This window comes from Oppia nitens, unplaced genomic scaffold (assembly GCF_028296485.1).
Source record: "Oppia nitens isolate AA-2021 unplaced genomic scaffold, nextdenovo-longstitch-racon4-pilon3 scaffold7_pilon_pilon_pilon, whole genome shotgun sequence".
Taxonomy (NCBI): domain Eukaryota; kingdom Metazoa; phylum Arthropoda; class Arachnida; order Sarcoptiformes; family Oppiidae; genus Oppia; species Oppia nitens.
Window position 1 is genome coordinate 27,354 of NW_026533251.1, and position 14,952 is coordinate 42,305.

At 27.9% G+C, this 14,952-nt stretch overlaps 2 protein-coding genes and 2 non-coding genes across 4 annotated transcripts; 3 read left to right on the forward strand and 1 right to left on the reverse strand.

The window, feature by feature from the left end:
* Positions 1-526: 526 nt before the first annotated feature.
* Positions 527-645, reverse strand: LOC128963822 (5S ribosomal RNA). Its single transcript, XR_008484662.1, has one exon. It is a non-coding gene; the product is annotated as a 5S ribosomal RNA (ribosomal RNA).
* A 184-nt stretch (positions 646-829) lies between these two features.
* Positions 830-948, forward strand: LOC128963823 (5S ribosomal RNA). Its single transcript, XR_008484663.1, has one exon. It is a non-coding gene; the product is annotated as a 5S ribosomal RNA (ribosomal RNA).
* A 431-nt stretch (positions 949-1,379) lies between these two features.
* LOC128963180 (uncharacterized) lies at positions 1,380-2,957 on the forward strand. The gene is made up of 4 exons (XM_054309675.1): positions 1,380-2,135; positions 2,213-2,317; positions 2,401-2,676; positions 2,746-2,957. Exons 1-4 carry the CDS (start codon positions 1,483-1,485, stop codon positions 2,951-2,953), a joined length of 1,242 nt encoding a protein of 413 aa, XP_054165650.1. The 5' UTR covers positions 1,380-1,482; the 3' UTR covers positions 2,954-2,957.
* Positions 2,958-3,976: 1,019 nt separating this feature from the next.
* On the forward strand, positions 3,977-6,424 carry LOC128963186 (zinc finger protein 888-like). The gene is made up of 5 exons (XM_054309682.1): positions 3,977-4,513; positions 4,598-4,927; positions 4,991-5,206; positions 5,393-5,773; positions 5,857-6,424. Exons 1-5 carry the CDS (start codon positions 4,194-4,196, stop codon positions 6,422-6,424), a joined length of 1,815 nt encoding a protein of 604 aa, XP_054165657.1. The 5' UTR covers positions 3,977-4,193.
* Positions 6,425-14,952: the final 8,528 nt, after the last annotated feature.

Here is a 14,952-nt window from a genome sequence, read left to right on the forward strand (position 1 = left end):
ATTTTAATTTAGTTATTAAATTGATTAAGTTTTTTACGTATTGATTACATTTATCTAAAAGAATTAGTTATAACTAATTTTCTAATTAATTAATTTGCATTAATTTTATGCTATTTGTTATTACAATTTTATACTATTTGTATTATTAATTATTATTATTAATTTGTTATATTTTATGTTAAAATAATTTTATCATAATTTATAAATTATTACTAACATAATAGTTGAGTAAAGTTTTTTATTTGCGCTTACATTATATAAATATATGTATTTTATTTATAATAAGATTTACTATCATTTATTACTAACTATTATATCTTAAGACATAATGATTGACCAATTGATGAAAATGAAGGCAAAGATTATGAAAATAAAATGATGACATAATTAAGTTATTGACAGAAATATATTAATCAAAAGTTAAAATATTATTAATTATGCGAAATGTAAGAACATATAGTTATTACTATATTATAGTATATCCTAAACAAAACACACAAAAATAAAATTAAAAAAACAAAAAAAGTGTCTAGGACACCCGGTATTCCCAGGTGGTCTCCCTCCCAAGTACTAACCGGGCTCGACGCTGCTTAACTTCGGTGATCGAACGAGAACCGGTGCTTTCAGCGTGATATGGCCCTAGACATTAACAATAGATTAACTAGTTGATTTTATAAATAATAATAATAATACAATATGAACTAACAATTAATAATTATTATATATAAATTAGTATATAGTATATACTGTATATAATAATAATTATTAATTGATAGTACATATTGTATTATTATTATTTATAAAATCATCTAGTTAATCTATTGTTAATGTCTAGGGCCATATCACGCTGAAAGCACCGGTTCTCGTTCGATCACCGAAGTTAAGCAGCGTCGAGCCCGGTTAGTACTTGGGAGGGAGACCACCTGGGAATACCGGGTGTCCTAGACACTTTTTTTGTTTTTTTTAAATTTTACTTTAGTGTGTTTTGTTTAGGATTACAGTAACTACAAAATCAAGTTATATTAAATTTAATTGATTTTATTATTGTTGAATTATTAGTATATATTATTAAATAAATTAAATATTTTAGTATAAACTTGGTTAATATAATATAGAGATATGTGTTAAATTATGAACCAATGAAACATTTAATTTTTGTACTTAATTTCTATATAATTATTAATATACTATACAGTATGTACTGGTAATGTATAATACATTGTATATATACAATATAAATATATGTAGTTTACTTTTGATAAGATAGCTAAGATTTATTACTGATAAATATTAGCTACTGTACTAAAATGCATGACCTGAGGGCTTAAATTTAAAACAATGTGTTTGTTTGGAGTCCAAAATTATTTATCATATTTAGTACAGTATTAATCAAACATATTTGTAGTTTCATAAGTAAATATCCGTTTGATTAGCTAACACTTTCAACGCTATATTATTATATCTTTTTCTTTGTCCTCATCGATGTCTACTTGTTTTTGTGGATCAACCGATCACCGAACCGCTTACTGTCACATATCACGCAAAGCACTCGATGAACATATCGGTGACTATCCGTACGGCTATTGTCCGCAAACGGTTAGTTACGTCAAAGTGGATGATTTGTTCAAACTATCGGTAGCCGATAGCAGTAATATCGAGTTAAAGCTGTACAAAGTGTCCGATGACGGCACCGAAAGTCAGGTCACTACCAATACAATCAATTTAGAAGATAATGAACGACACCAACAATCACAACGAATATCTCGACTCGTAATTAAACCCTCATCTGTAAAGGTGTGGGTATTGTTGGACTCATCGATTAGTGAACAAAATGCTAGCAGTTTTAGGACTTGTATTAATTATAGCCAACCTTTCAATATTAATATATATCCGCCTAAAACGTCCACAATCGGACTCTTTAAAAAATATTTAACTAATTACTACTTCTATGGTTATAAAGATTTTAAGTTATATTTAAGGAAAAAATCCGAAACACAGGGACAGAGGCTCAGGGATGATATGCCGATTAGTAAGGCCTGGCTTTACGGTCAGTTCACCAATAGTCTGATTCTGGTCTCTCGGCTCACCATTAATGACATTCAATTTCAACTAAAACCTAAATTCAAACTATTGAGGTATTTTGATATATTTTTAAAAGTTTTTATTGTTGTATATACTTATGATAATTAATTTTATTTATATGTAATATAAGTGAAAGATTTACGGAACAGTCATTAACTATGAGAGAGTGCTTTGATAAACAAAATAAAATCATTAGCGATGGTCTCATCACTGCAAACAACTACAGCGATAACAAGTACTGTATTTTAGGCGATGTTTTTTTTGTTGTCAATGACTTCAATCAATTAGTAATTATTTTTTAAATTTAATTTTTATTAGTTTTGATATAATCAATGCCAATATGACAAAGTTGTCGGAGACTATCGAAAAGTGTCTTACAGACCAAACCAAAGCTATTACCGATGCATTGTTGACCACAACCGGTGGCGGAATTGGACACAAGTATTTGAAAGATGTTTATGTGGACTCTGAAACAGATACCCAATGTTGCGATCAATCAGTTAATTCGCAATTTGATGATATAGTCGACAATAACAGTAGCGACAAAACAAGTGTCAGTCAATTGATCCCATCAAATGATAAACTGAATGATATGTAAGTCAAGAAATATAAGGAATAAAATTCATTAATTTATATTATAATATATTTTTTTTAATTAATTAGTGATGTGAATGACTTTAATGACTGTTTTCTTAATCAAATGAAATCGGTGTTGAACCACAAGGACAGAAAAATTGATCAATTGATGAAAATGAAGGCAAAGATTCAAGAAAAGGATGACATAATTAATCAATTGACAAAAGATATCAAACAAATGTTAAATATTAATAATTATGCGAAATCTGATGACAACTTGTTTACTGATATATAATTATTTTTAATTAATTTTTCAATTATGATCAGTAATTTTGCTTATATTTAAACGAAAAACTTTAATTATTAAACGAATTATTAGTAATAATTAATTTATATCTAGGGTTAGATTGAGATTCCCAGGGAGGGAAGTTCCCAAATAAAATCCCTCCAATTTTCCCGGAAAATATGGAAAATATATTATATTCCCTCCCTTGATCGTTAGAAAGGGAAAATATAATTTGTCATACATTATAAAGTACCTAATCTCAATGACTATGTGTTTCAATTGGGACCAGTATGTTAGTAATAACTCAATCAAAATATGATTCAAATATTATTAAACATTTAGTAAAAACATTAAATACATTTTGTAGACATTTACTATACAAACGTGTTTTTAATTAAACATTATGTAATGTGAGTTATGGTACGATAGGTGGTACCACAAGGAAATGTCTTCCCAGGGAATTCCCAGGGAAGAGGGAATATAAGGAACTTATGGAAAATAAGACGAGGGAGGGAATCTGATCTAACCCTATTTATATCTAAAATAATTAGTTTTATTTAAGTTATATTCACTACATTTCTAATGTTTTTTTCCATATCATGCAATAATTGTTGTAATAAGTTATGAAATAATAAATTTCAATTATTTACTATTAATTCATTGATAATGTTATACTGATTTTTTGTTACACATTGTTTTATAGTAATTTAAAAAATATATATAATGATATTTGTATTATTATAATATCTATGAAAGTAAACGATCAAAATATTAGTATATCTTTTATATAGTTATCTATAAAATTGTGAAACCAATAAAATCATTTTCAAAAACTTTTATGACTATATATATATAAGTGTCAATCTATTTATATATACCTTAATATATGGTACAGTAGTTGTAGTTTAATATTTATTTTTTGATAACAAGTTTACTTTAAGTGTACTTAAGTTAAGGTTTAATACTCTTATTATTTGTACTAAACTTTTGTCTATTGTTTTTGTAAAATACAGAAAAATATTTTATTAATATTAAAAATATGTTTTCAAACACGTGTTTCGCAATATACTGTCGTCGTCTGAATGCACGCGCAAAACAATTAAATGAAATAAATTAATATAATTATTATTTACTTAAATTATATTTAAATTGATTTAGTAATTCATTTATTGTAAAAATCATAACAACAATCATTGTATTTGTGAAAACAGTTTAATTTATTCAATCAATTATTGATTGATTGATTGAAATGATGACCAAATGGGTGATCATTGCAGTGGTGGACAATCACAACAACAGTCACACACTGAAACCGGACGAGACATCATCGGTGGCCAACAAATACTGGTTTAATATACCATCGATAGTCAAAACTATCGCCAACTTGAAGACACTGTTGACGACCGTTAATGAAGACTTGATTGGCGATGACTTTGACATCAGTTTGAATGACTGTTTACTTAGTGATGACACCGATATCTGTATAATCAAAGTCGAGGATATCTTAGAAATAAGACGTAAATGTGTCGACCATTTGACAAACCATTTGACGGCTCAATCGTCTTCATCGTGAGTTATTGTTGACGACCATCTCTAATGATGCGACCAATAGTTATAACCAATATTTTTTGTTTTCTAAATATTTTCCCGAAGTAATGGACACCAAAACAATGATAACAAGAAATGGATTAACATATTTTCACATATCAGCGGACAATTGGATCAGTATTGGTACGCCATATCGTCTCGGGTGAGAACTGTTCGCCAATTGAAACAAGAGTTGGTCGCTATAGAAGATCTTCAGATCGACGAAATGGATCTCTTGATGAAAGATGCACTTTTGGTTGACAATACAAACATCGATATAATTAATACTATCGATAATGTCATCGAAATTAAACGTAAATCAATGAGTGATGACTATTCATTGTCGACAACAATGGAAACGATGTCCAATACAAACAACTGGTTAACTGATAATAAGTTTGTAAAAATTTAATGATATTTTTTTAAATAAGAAAAATCAATATTTAGTTTATTCAACAGTAATGATAATAAAGACTCAAAATCAATGGTCACAACAATGACGACAACAACAAAGTCGGACACTTCGGAAATCACTGATGACACTTCCCATGGTTTCACATCATCAGTGGACAGCGCTTATAGCACAGATCATACAAACATAATAACAGTCAACAACATGACCATTGGTGGTGATGAAACCGCTGCACCAGTAGCTAACAAATCAACGAATGACATGTATTTAAAAAATTATTGAAAATTTATAAATTATTTTTATTATATATATATTTTGGAAAATTATAATTACCGGTAATTTAGATCTAAAACATTTGCTAAATTGAAAACAACTACCGGTAGCAACAAATGTGATTACAAGAATTGTGACAAATTATTTAAAACTAGATATGATTACTATCAACATAGATTGTCTCATACGAAGTTATCTAAATCGACATCAAAAGCAATTTGTGATTATAATAATTGTGGCATCGAGTTTCAGACACAGCACTCGTGTTGGCAACACAAATATGCTGTCCACTATTTACGACAGGGGGGTACCCATAATACAATCAATAAATATATTGGCCCCGATATACCGGATATCAAATCTATTGACGCCGATATTCTGGACATAAAATCTATTGGCGCCGATAATTCAGATAATAAACATATTGAATGTGATTATCGTAATTGTGACAAAACGTTTGAAACATTATTAGATTTTACACAACACAGAATTGCCGTTCATTTGGGTGATTGTGATAAATACAGCGTCACTGACACTACCGGAGCTCTAAACATAACGTATGTGTGATTTTATATACAATTCATAATCTGATTTTTAAAATTAATTTATTGAATTTATTTTTATTTTTTTTAAAAAATAGTGCAAACAATAAGAGGATATCATGCAATCATAAGAACTGCGGCAAAACATTTAGATCTATTGCGGACTTTCGTCAACACTATAGGGCTGTTCATAGCTATCGATGCGATTTTAGTGAATGTCATTACGATTGCGACAACTATTACGAGTTGTTAATACATGAAAAGTCTGACCATAATATGCATACCACTGAATGTCCTAATAGTTATCTAAAATGCCGAAAGTGTCACAAAAAGTATCAAAGAGTAGCAAATCTGATGAAACATATGCAGGATCACCACAAACTGTTCCGATGTCCGTATGAAATGTGCGAAAGTCGTATTTATACTGAATTCAAACTTAAGTTACATATGTTTAAAGTCCACACACATAACTGTGCCAATCGACCATTTTATCTGAAATGTCATCGTATTGGATGCGAAAAAGAGTTTAAAGCTTATGTTGATCTCCAGCAACACGTGTTGGACGCGCATCCACTGATCAAATGTCATTACATTGGATGCGACAAAACGTTTCAGTCTAAACTCAATTTGAATGTTCACATTTATGTCGCACATTTTAAGCAATAATATTGATAATAATATAAAAAATCATTATATTAATTTTTTTCTAAAATATTTACCATAATTATTATGACTATTGTCAACATTTGACAAAATTAATTGTAAATTTAATTATTGTGAAATTATTTCAATTATACGTTTTTATCATTTTTTCTCAAATTAATTTGTTTGCAATAATATCACTGTATAGTTGAGAACAAATGTGAATATCTATCCACAAAAAAAATAATAAAAGTAAAACATATGTATAGACTATTTAGTATTTACATTGTATTGTATTGTATATTATATTATGATAATATAAATATTTATTAAAATAAACAAAAAAATCTAATCTATAATTACAGAAATTAGTGTTGATTTGTTGAGTCGGGCGAACCCACCGATGGTTAGTCCTATGGGTTGTCCTGTCATTTGCTTAAACGTTAGCCATTCGTCATAGTCATTGTCGTGACTTAACCCGTGATTAGCTGCTATAACATCCAAAGCTATATTAATTTTGGCTACACTTTCATCTACCGATCCGCTTGTCAGACACGATATAATAAACTGTATTAAAATCGTAATTATCGAGAATGACATCATAATTACAATTTGTAATAAAAACATTACAAATAGATATCTTAGAGATATCACTGTATAGATCTGAAACATAATAGAAAACATAACCCAAACCGCGGACAACACATGGATATGTTTCAAACTATTGTCTATTTCGCCGAGTGTTTCACGAATCAGACAATAAATATGTTTATAATCTGCTAATAAATTGTTTCTTCTCACGAAAAATCTGTTATCTTATTATTTTTGGATAAAAAATAATAATTTTTTAAAATGTTATTTTTAACTTTTTTTTACAATAAATTAACTCCAGTTATAAATATTCTAAAATTATTAACATAATAATAATAATAATAATAATAATAATAATAATATCAAACAATTAAAACTAATAATTAATTTTTTTTAAAACTGCAATGCAGTAAAAGAAATAATAACAACATTGATATTACGCATAAATATGATAACACTGGACTTTAAAAAAAACAAATTACCTTGATAATGATTTGTTAGATTATCAGCAATTGCCAGACATATATGGGAACATGTTTGCAATATTAGCCATGTCAAAAATGGTAAAACACATAATTGTAAACTTGACAAATAAAACACAATTAGTCCCATATAATAGTAAATATCAAGCGGTATATAGGATTTAGTGAAAAATATTGAAACAATTATTATTATTAAACTAATTGTTTGGACTATCCATAAGATAATAATCCAATTTAATTTTTTTAATTTACTCAATAAATTATTATTATTATTATTATTATTAGCAATATAGTAGTTAACATTTCTCAATTGATTTTCAATAGATTTAAGCTTAAAATATTGTTGCAACATATAATTACCGTTATTGGTATTTAAAAAATATAATGTTTTATATTTTAAAATTAATTTCAAAATTGAGTTGGGCAATTCTATAAATTGTACAGTTATAATAATATTTTCTAATTTTAGATATTCAATAAATTTTGGTGTCGGTAATGTCAATGTAATTATTAATTTGCTTATATCATCTTTTATGTTAAATATATCATAAATAATTATCAGTATTATCAATATTAATGTATAATATTTTAATAATTTTTGTCTAAATGAACGTATATTAGATCCAGTACTATATTGATCAAATGTTATACCAATTATACGATAAAAATTTATATAAAATTTAGTTATTGTTGTTTTATTTAGTGGATTCATTTTAGTTTGTTAATTATAATTAATAATATTAATACTGTATAAAATAATTTTTATTATAAAAATTATTTATATTATTATAATGTTTCAAAACAAATTGAAACTTACTTATTATATACAGTATATACTGTAATACTTATATTGTATTAAGATTTTAATGTTAGGTTAACCTCTTATACAATAATGTAATTAAATTATAATTTAATCAATAAAATAACATTATTTTATAAATATTTACTATTTTATATAAATCCTAGTAAATCTATATTCTGAATCAATATAAAACTGTATAAAATAAACATTTTATAAAATACATGTTAATATTTTTATTGAATAAATGTTTATTTAAATAATAAATGTTTTAGTAAATAGAAAACAAATTATATTAATTAATAAATTCACAATACGTCATGAATACTAAAATACATAAATATGATATTTATTATTGATTATAAAAGCAATTTTAAAAGTATCTTTATTGCTATAATTAATCAAATATGCTGTATTGAAATATATGATATTAAATTATTTACAATGTATAAATACAGTAGTTAATTTAACATTATAATCTATAAATTAATCAATATTAACTATTTAAATACTATACTATAAATCAATATTAACATAATAAAGTTAGTTGAAATAAATAAGATATAATTTGTTAATTTTTTTACATTAAGTTCACCTCTTATACAATAACGCAATCTTAATTGCATTCAAATTTAATTAATAAAATAACATTAATTTTTTAGAAATATTTACTATTTTATATAAATCCTTAATATAAATATTTCGAATCAATAAAATTTTTTGTAACATTATAAAATAAAATTATAAAATACACATTTTATACAATAAATGTTAATATTGTTATTGAATAAATGTTTTAGTAAATAAAAAACAAATTATTTAATTAATAAATTACAATACTTTAAGAATATACAAAAATAATGATTATTGATTATATAAAACAATTTTTTTATATTAATATATTTAATTATTATTATAAACTAATTACAATTAATCAAATATGTTGTATAAAAATATATTATCTAATATTATACAGTAATGAGTCATTTGTATAATTTGTACTAGATAGTTTAATTTTATATTACTGTATACTTATTATATCAATAATCAATATTAACTTATTAGTATAAACAATATTGAAATAAAAATAGTAATTTTTAATTGATTTTATATTTAAACAAATGAATGATAATAATACATTATCAAAATATATATATTATCAAAAATGTTGTTTAATTGTTTGTTTTTATATGAATCTTTGCTGATAGAGTGTGAACTAATAAAAAATATCGTATATATTTGATACAAATCTAATGATAAAATATATATATATTTATATATTAATTAATTATTACAACTACTGGTAATCCAACAATATCTAAATACATACAGTTTGAAACATTTGTAGAGTCAGTGCACCAAATGGTCCGACATTAATACCGATTTTCCTTTTACTGGACATACGTTCAAAATAAGTCATTAATTTCAGTTTTAAACGCAACCCGAAAGGCCAACACTGGATACGCCACTGAAGTTGAGCCAAACGTTTGGATAATCGGTGTATTTTGTGGGATAGATAGGCCATTGCAAAGTTGGACCAAAATATATACATCATATTACAAAACGCTGCGTATAGACCCATATACTGGAGCCCATCAATCATATCTTCAAACAGCATCTGATGCCATATAAGGAGATTATAGGGCAAAAAGCATAACAGATCTGCAAATTTCAATTTTCCTAACAGTTTGTTGTAATCGTTTAATAAATGACACAATTGGTTGTGTTGGTCAATAAAATTACGAGTTTTTTGACATATATTAACAATATTGTTATTTTTGTCAATTGAATCATTTAACTGGCGATTAATTTTACAAATTTTAATGTATATTAAAAATATAACAACAGGTAATGTAGTTACTAGAAATAATGTATCGCAATATATTGCTGTAAATGATATGTGAAACATAAATAATGGTATAATAGCTATCAGTGCTTCAATCCAATTGTAGTTATCAATAAATAGTTGAATTGTTATATAAAAGCCCAGGAAAGCTAATTATGATTAAATATAAATTAATTGTATATAAATTAATCAATTATTATTATATTATATAAACAAAATTATTAGTTTTTAAATTTATAAATTTTTCAAAAATAAAACATACGATACCTGTTAACACATAAAAAGTTGAAAGCGATACATAAATCAATTTTGCTGACAATAGTGATAGTTTAACTATAAATTTATTATTTGAACAAAAAAATCTATAAAATTTATTACTATTTTCTAATTCATAAACACTGTTTGAATTGTAAATAATATCAAACAATGGTAACCAATCCCATGATTTACTATCATAATTAAAATGTATACAACGATATACAACTGTAGCAAATATAATGCCTATCAATATGACTATTGAACTGAATTTTTCAATACCTCCGACAAACAATGTCACATCAAACAGAAGTTTTCGGATCTCATAATTACCAAACAAACAAATTATAACATTTAATAAATTTAATAAATAACATAAATATACAATAGTTTCCAATAGTGTTGGCTTTTTATGGAAATAAATTTTTTGTTTAATTCCAGTTAAATATAGATTAACATAATATCTATTAAAATATAATAAAGTTTTAATCATTTTTTAAGCTACTAAATTGTAAGTACTAGACTTAATTAATTGCTAATAATTAGATTATAATTTAGCTAATAGTAAAATATTATAAATTTAGCAATAATTAAATTATAAATAAATAAAATAATTATTAAAATATTGATAAAATTTAATTTATTATTCTGTAAATAATATTTTAAGATTTGGCTTTAAATAGAATAATATTGTATATTGTTTTCAAAATCAGAAAATATATTTAATTATAAAATCAATAGTTATTAATAATTCAAATACTAAATATATAATAATTTATTATTAATTAGTATTGTTTGGCTTTAGTTGAACTATAGAAATAATAATAATAATAATTATTATTATTATAGTTATTATTATTATTAAAAAATATACAGTACTGTAATATACTTTATGCCCCTCCCCATCTATGATATTATTGGATAATCTATATAAACCCAACACTTATATAATACATACACACACACACTTAAGTCGGTCTACTTTTACCTTTTAAAACTGTACTGTATAATTTATATGGTGTGATATAATAAAATAGTTATTTCCCTAAATTTGTGTAATTTTTTCAATCTAACCTAAACTACTACTAACCCCATAATAAATAAACGTTACATCTGGAGGTCCTACCGAGACCTACCAACTTAACTTGGCCTTCCGGCGGGATTGGACACCTCGAGAACGAGTGGTCAACGCGTAAGGCGTCACCACTTCGGGAGGAAAACCGTCACCAAAGGAAGACCAGTGGTAGGTCTACGACGCGAACAGGAACGCCACAGCCAGAGTGTAAGCGTATGATAGCATCAAATAGTGACTATCATCAAAATTTTCATTTAATAATTATTAAATTAATATAATAAACTGCGAGAAGGACACGAGGTGTCGTCAGACCAATAAAACGCTAGCTGCGGGGAGGTGGGCATAGCATAGCGCAAGCACTAATTGTGTTTAAATAAAATAACACTGTTTCTACGAGTAGGTAGACAGTGGTCGGTACAAAAAAGTACAAAGTAATTTAAGTAAAGTATTGATTGCGAGTAGGTATATCGATACATTTAATTGTTATTTAAAAAAAACAATAAGGATATGAGCAAAGATGCCATTATCTATAATAGGATCCGAAAATAGCGAGAATCAGGAAACGATATCCATGCAGGATATACGAGCCGTTGTTAATGAAGTAGTCAGTGGTGGTCTGTCTACATTAGGTAATCTCCGAATCACAAGTTATTCGGGCGACATAGATGACAATGCCGAAGAGTGGGTCACCGATTTTGTTGACGCCACTACTTTAAAAGGGTGGGATGACGCGAAACGTTTTCTTAATTTTAATCAATTCTTGACGGGCAAAGCAAAAAATTGGTATAAATTATATATCCGGTTAGCCGGTGACGCCGCACCGACAAACTGGACAAATTTGCGCCAAGCGTTCATTAATTATCATTTGCCAAGAGATAGATCTCATTCTTTGAGAAAGAAAATGGAAAACAGAAAACAAGGTTTAATTGTAGAGGTAGATCAGTACATTACAGATAAATTACTTTATTGTTTAGAATATCAACAACAAATGCCGGTCGCAGACCAAATTGATTACATTTGTGAGGGTTTTATCGATGATATCAAAGATAGGATTTATCAATTTGATAACAATAACATAGAAATATTGAGACAAAATGCGCGAAATATTCAGAAATGCAAAACTAAATCAGGTTTGCAAGCACATAGACAACAGGATTCACGTAGTGTACAAAATAATGATATAAGAAAACTTAGAAAACAACTAGATGAAGTTATAGTAAAACTTAACAAACAAAGTCACTCAAGAGATAATCAGTATAATAATTACGATAGATTTGGAAGACGAATAGAACGTATAAACAATACAAATTACAACAGATTTAGTAGATCAGATCCACGTCTGGATAAGGACCGGTTTAGATCCTATCAGCCGACTGATCAGTATAACAATAAAAATGTTAATTACAGTAGATTCAATTCCCAAGAGCGACGATACAGTAACCCTAATAGTAGGGAATCCTCGAGCAGCAGACCAGGTAGTAGTAACGAAAATCGGCCTAATGAACGGAGAGCACAAACACCTCCATCTTCCCCATATGTCAAATGCCGGGAACTAACCGATCTTTCCCGACCGGATCCCAATGCGACGGAAAGTCAAACGATCGAACGCAAACATGTAGAGTTTGACATTGCTCGCCAGCGTAGCAACTCACGGTCGATTAACGGTGAGATTGTTTGCGGGAAAGTCGGTCACTACGCGCGAGAATGTCCACAGAGACGTTATGTTAATAGTTTAACTCAGGATTTAAATTCAATCTCTAGTGATTCATTGCTAAATCACAATCTAATATATCATGAAGTAAGTGTACAGAATAAAATTGTAAACGCATTAATAGATACTGGTTCTGAAGTATCACTTATTAGCGATAAAATGTGCCAAAAACTTAACATCGAATATAGACGAAAACAATCAAAAGACTTAAAGGCAGTTAACTGTAAACCGGTAGACGTTATCGGAGAAACAGACCTAAATGTTATGCTATCAATTGGCGAAATTACCAAAATAATTAGTTTAAAATATTCAGTAGTTACGGAATTGCCATTCAAACTATTATTAGGAAATAATTTTGCACTAAAAGCTAATCTAGTAATTAATTGTGGCCATAAGACACTGTCCTGGGCTGAATTGTTCAATCCTCTGTCAAAGGAATTTAATTGTATATATAATGACACCCAATACAATGATTCTGAAAAATCTTATCAATCAGACCTTACTGGTAATACTGTTAATTACAATATAATCAATTATACAAATACGGATAAATCACGCGATGAGTTCTATATGAATTGTTGTCTCGAAAATGATTGAGAAATTAATTTTGAAAATACTGTAAACAATACGTATAAATCAAAAGCAAAAAAAAAAAACAAACAATCAATAACTACTATACATGTTACTAAATCCGTTGGCAATTTCTCAGAAATCAGAAGACCGGAATGAACAGTTCGGCACCCACCAACTATCTCAGATACTCTAAATACCACAAAAAAGCACAGCCGATAACGATTAACGACCTGCGATACCTTATATCGGGAAGTACTGGGCGATCTACACAATAACGCCCGAAATTCAGGCGCTAATTTCTTATATCTACAATCTACTTGTATGGAACCCTGCGACCATCCGAGTACTTTATCATGAAGATAATAATCTGATGGCAAAGGTGCCAACAAATTATACATGTCACGGAATGCCTGTAGTTCTAATTCTTGAACCAACAGAGGTGATGAACTTCAAAAAAAAATAAATAATAATTACAGTATAGCTTTAAATGGAAGTGTTGTTAAATTATTACCTCACAAACCCTTGTGTGAGTGACAATAACCCCATATCAATGAACCATTGAAAAAACATTGACATAGTCTTCCCATAATGGCCGTCGGAACAAACGATAGCCGTATCTACATCTATCGATGGTAACCCAACCGATGAACCAGTATTACCGTATCTACCCGGATGGTAAAATCGCTTCAATACTGGTGAAGTTAAGAATTCAGCATAATCCTCAACAGTAGCATTTGGCCAACCATACCAAAATACAAACACTTTTGGCCCCTGTTTACCGTAGACCGCTGTGGCAAAAATAATATCAATTTCATATTTGCCTTCCGCATTTCGACGGGGTCGCGAATATTTTGTCGTCGCCCGCTTAGTCATCCGATACCTAATATCGGAAAAAAGATGCAACCGCATCCTTCTCGGTACATAGGGTCTTAAACTTTCGCGATCGGTCAAAAAAACACCACTAGATCCTGAACTATAACGCTAATAATAATAATAGTAAAAAAATCGTAATAATAATAATAATAATAATACTAATAATAATAATAATAATAATAACAACGAACTTACCGAGTAATCGGTAGCCAGCGAACTAGTAGACGGACCACAGACCAAATTAGTATTATTACAAACGACACCACCACCGACGCTACTACTACCACCGCCTACACTACTACTACCGCCACCGATACTACTCCGGGTTAGTCAACCAGTACTACCAC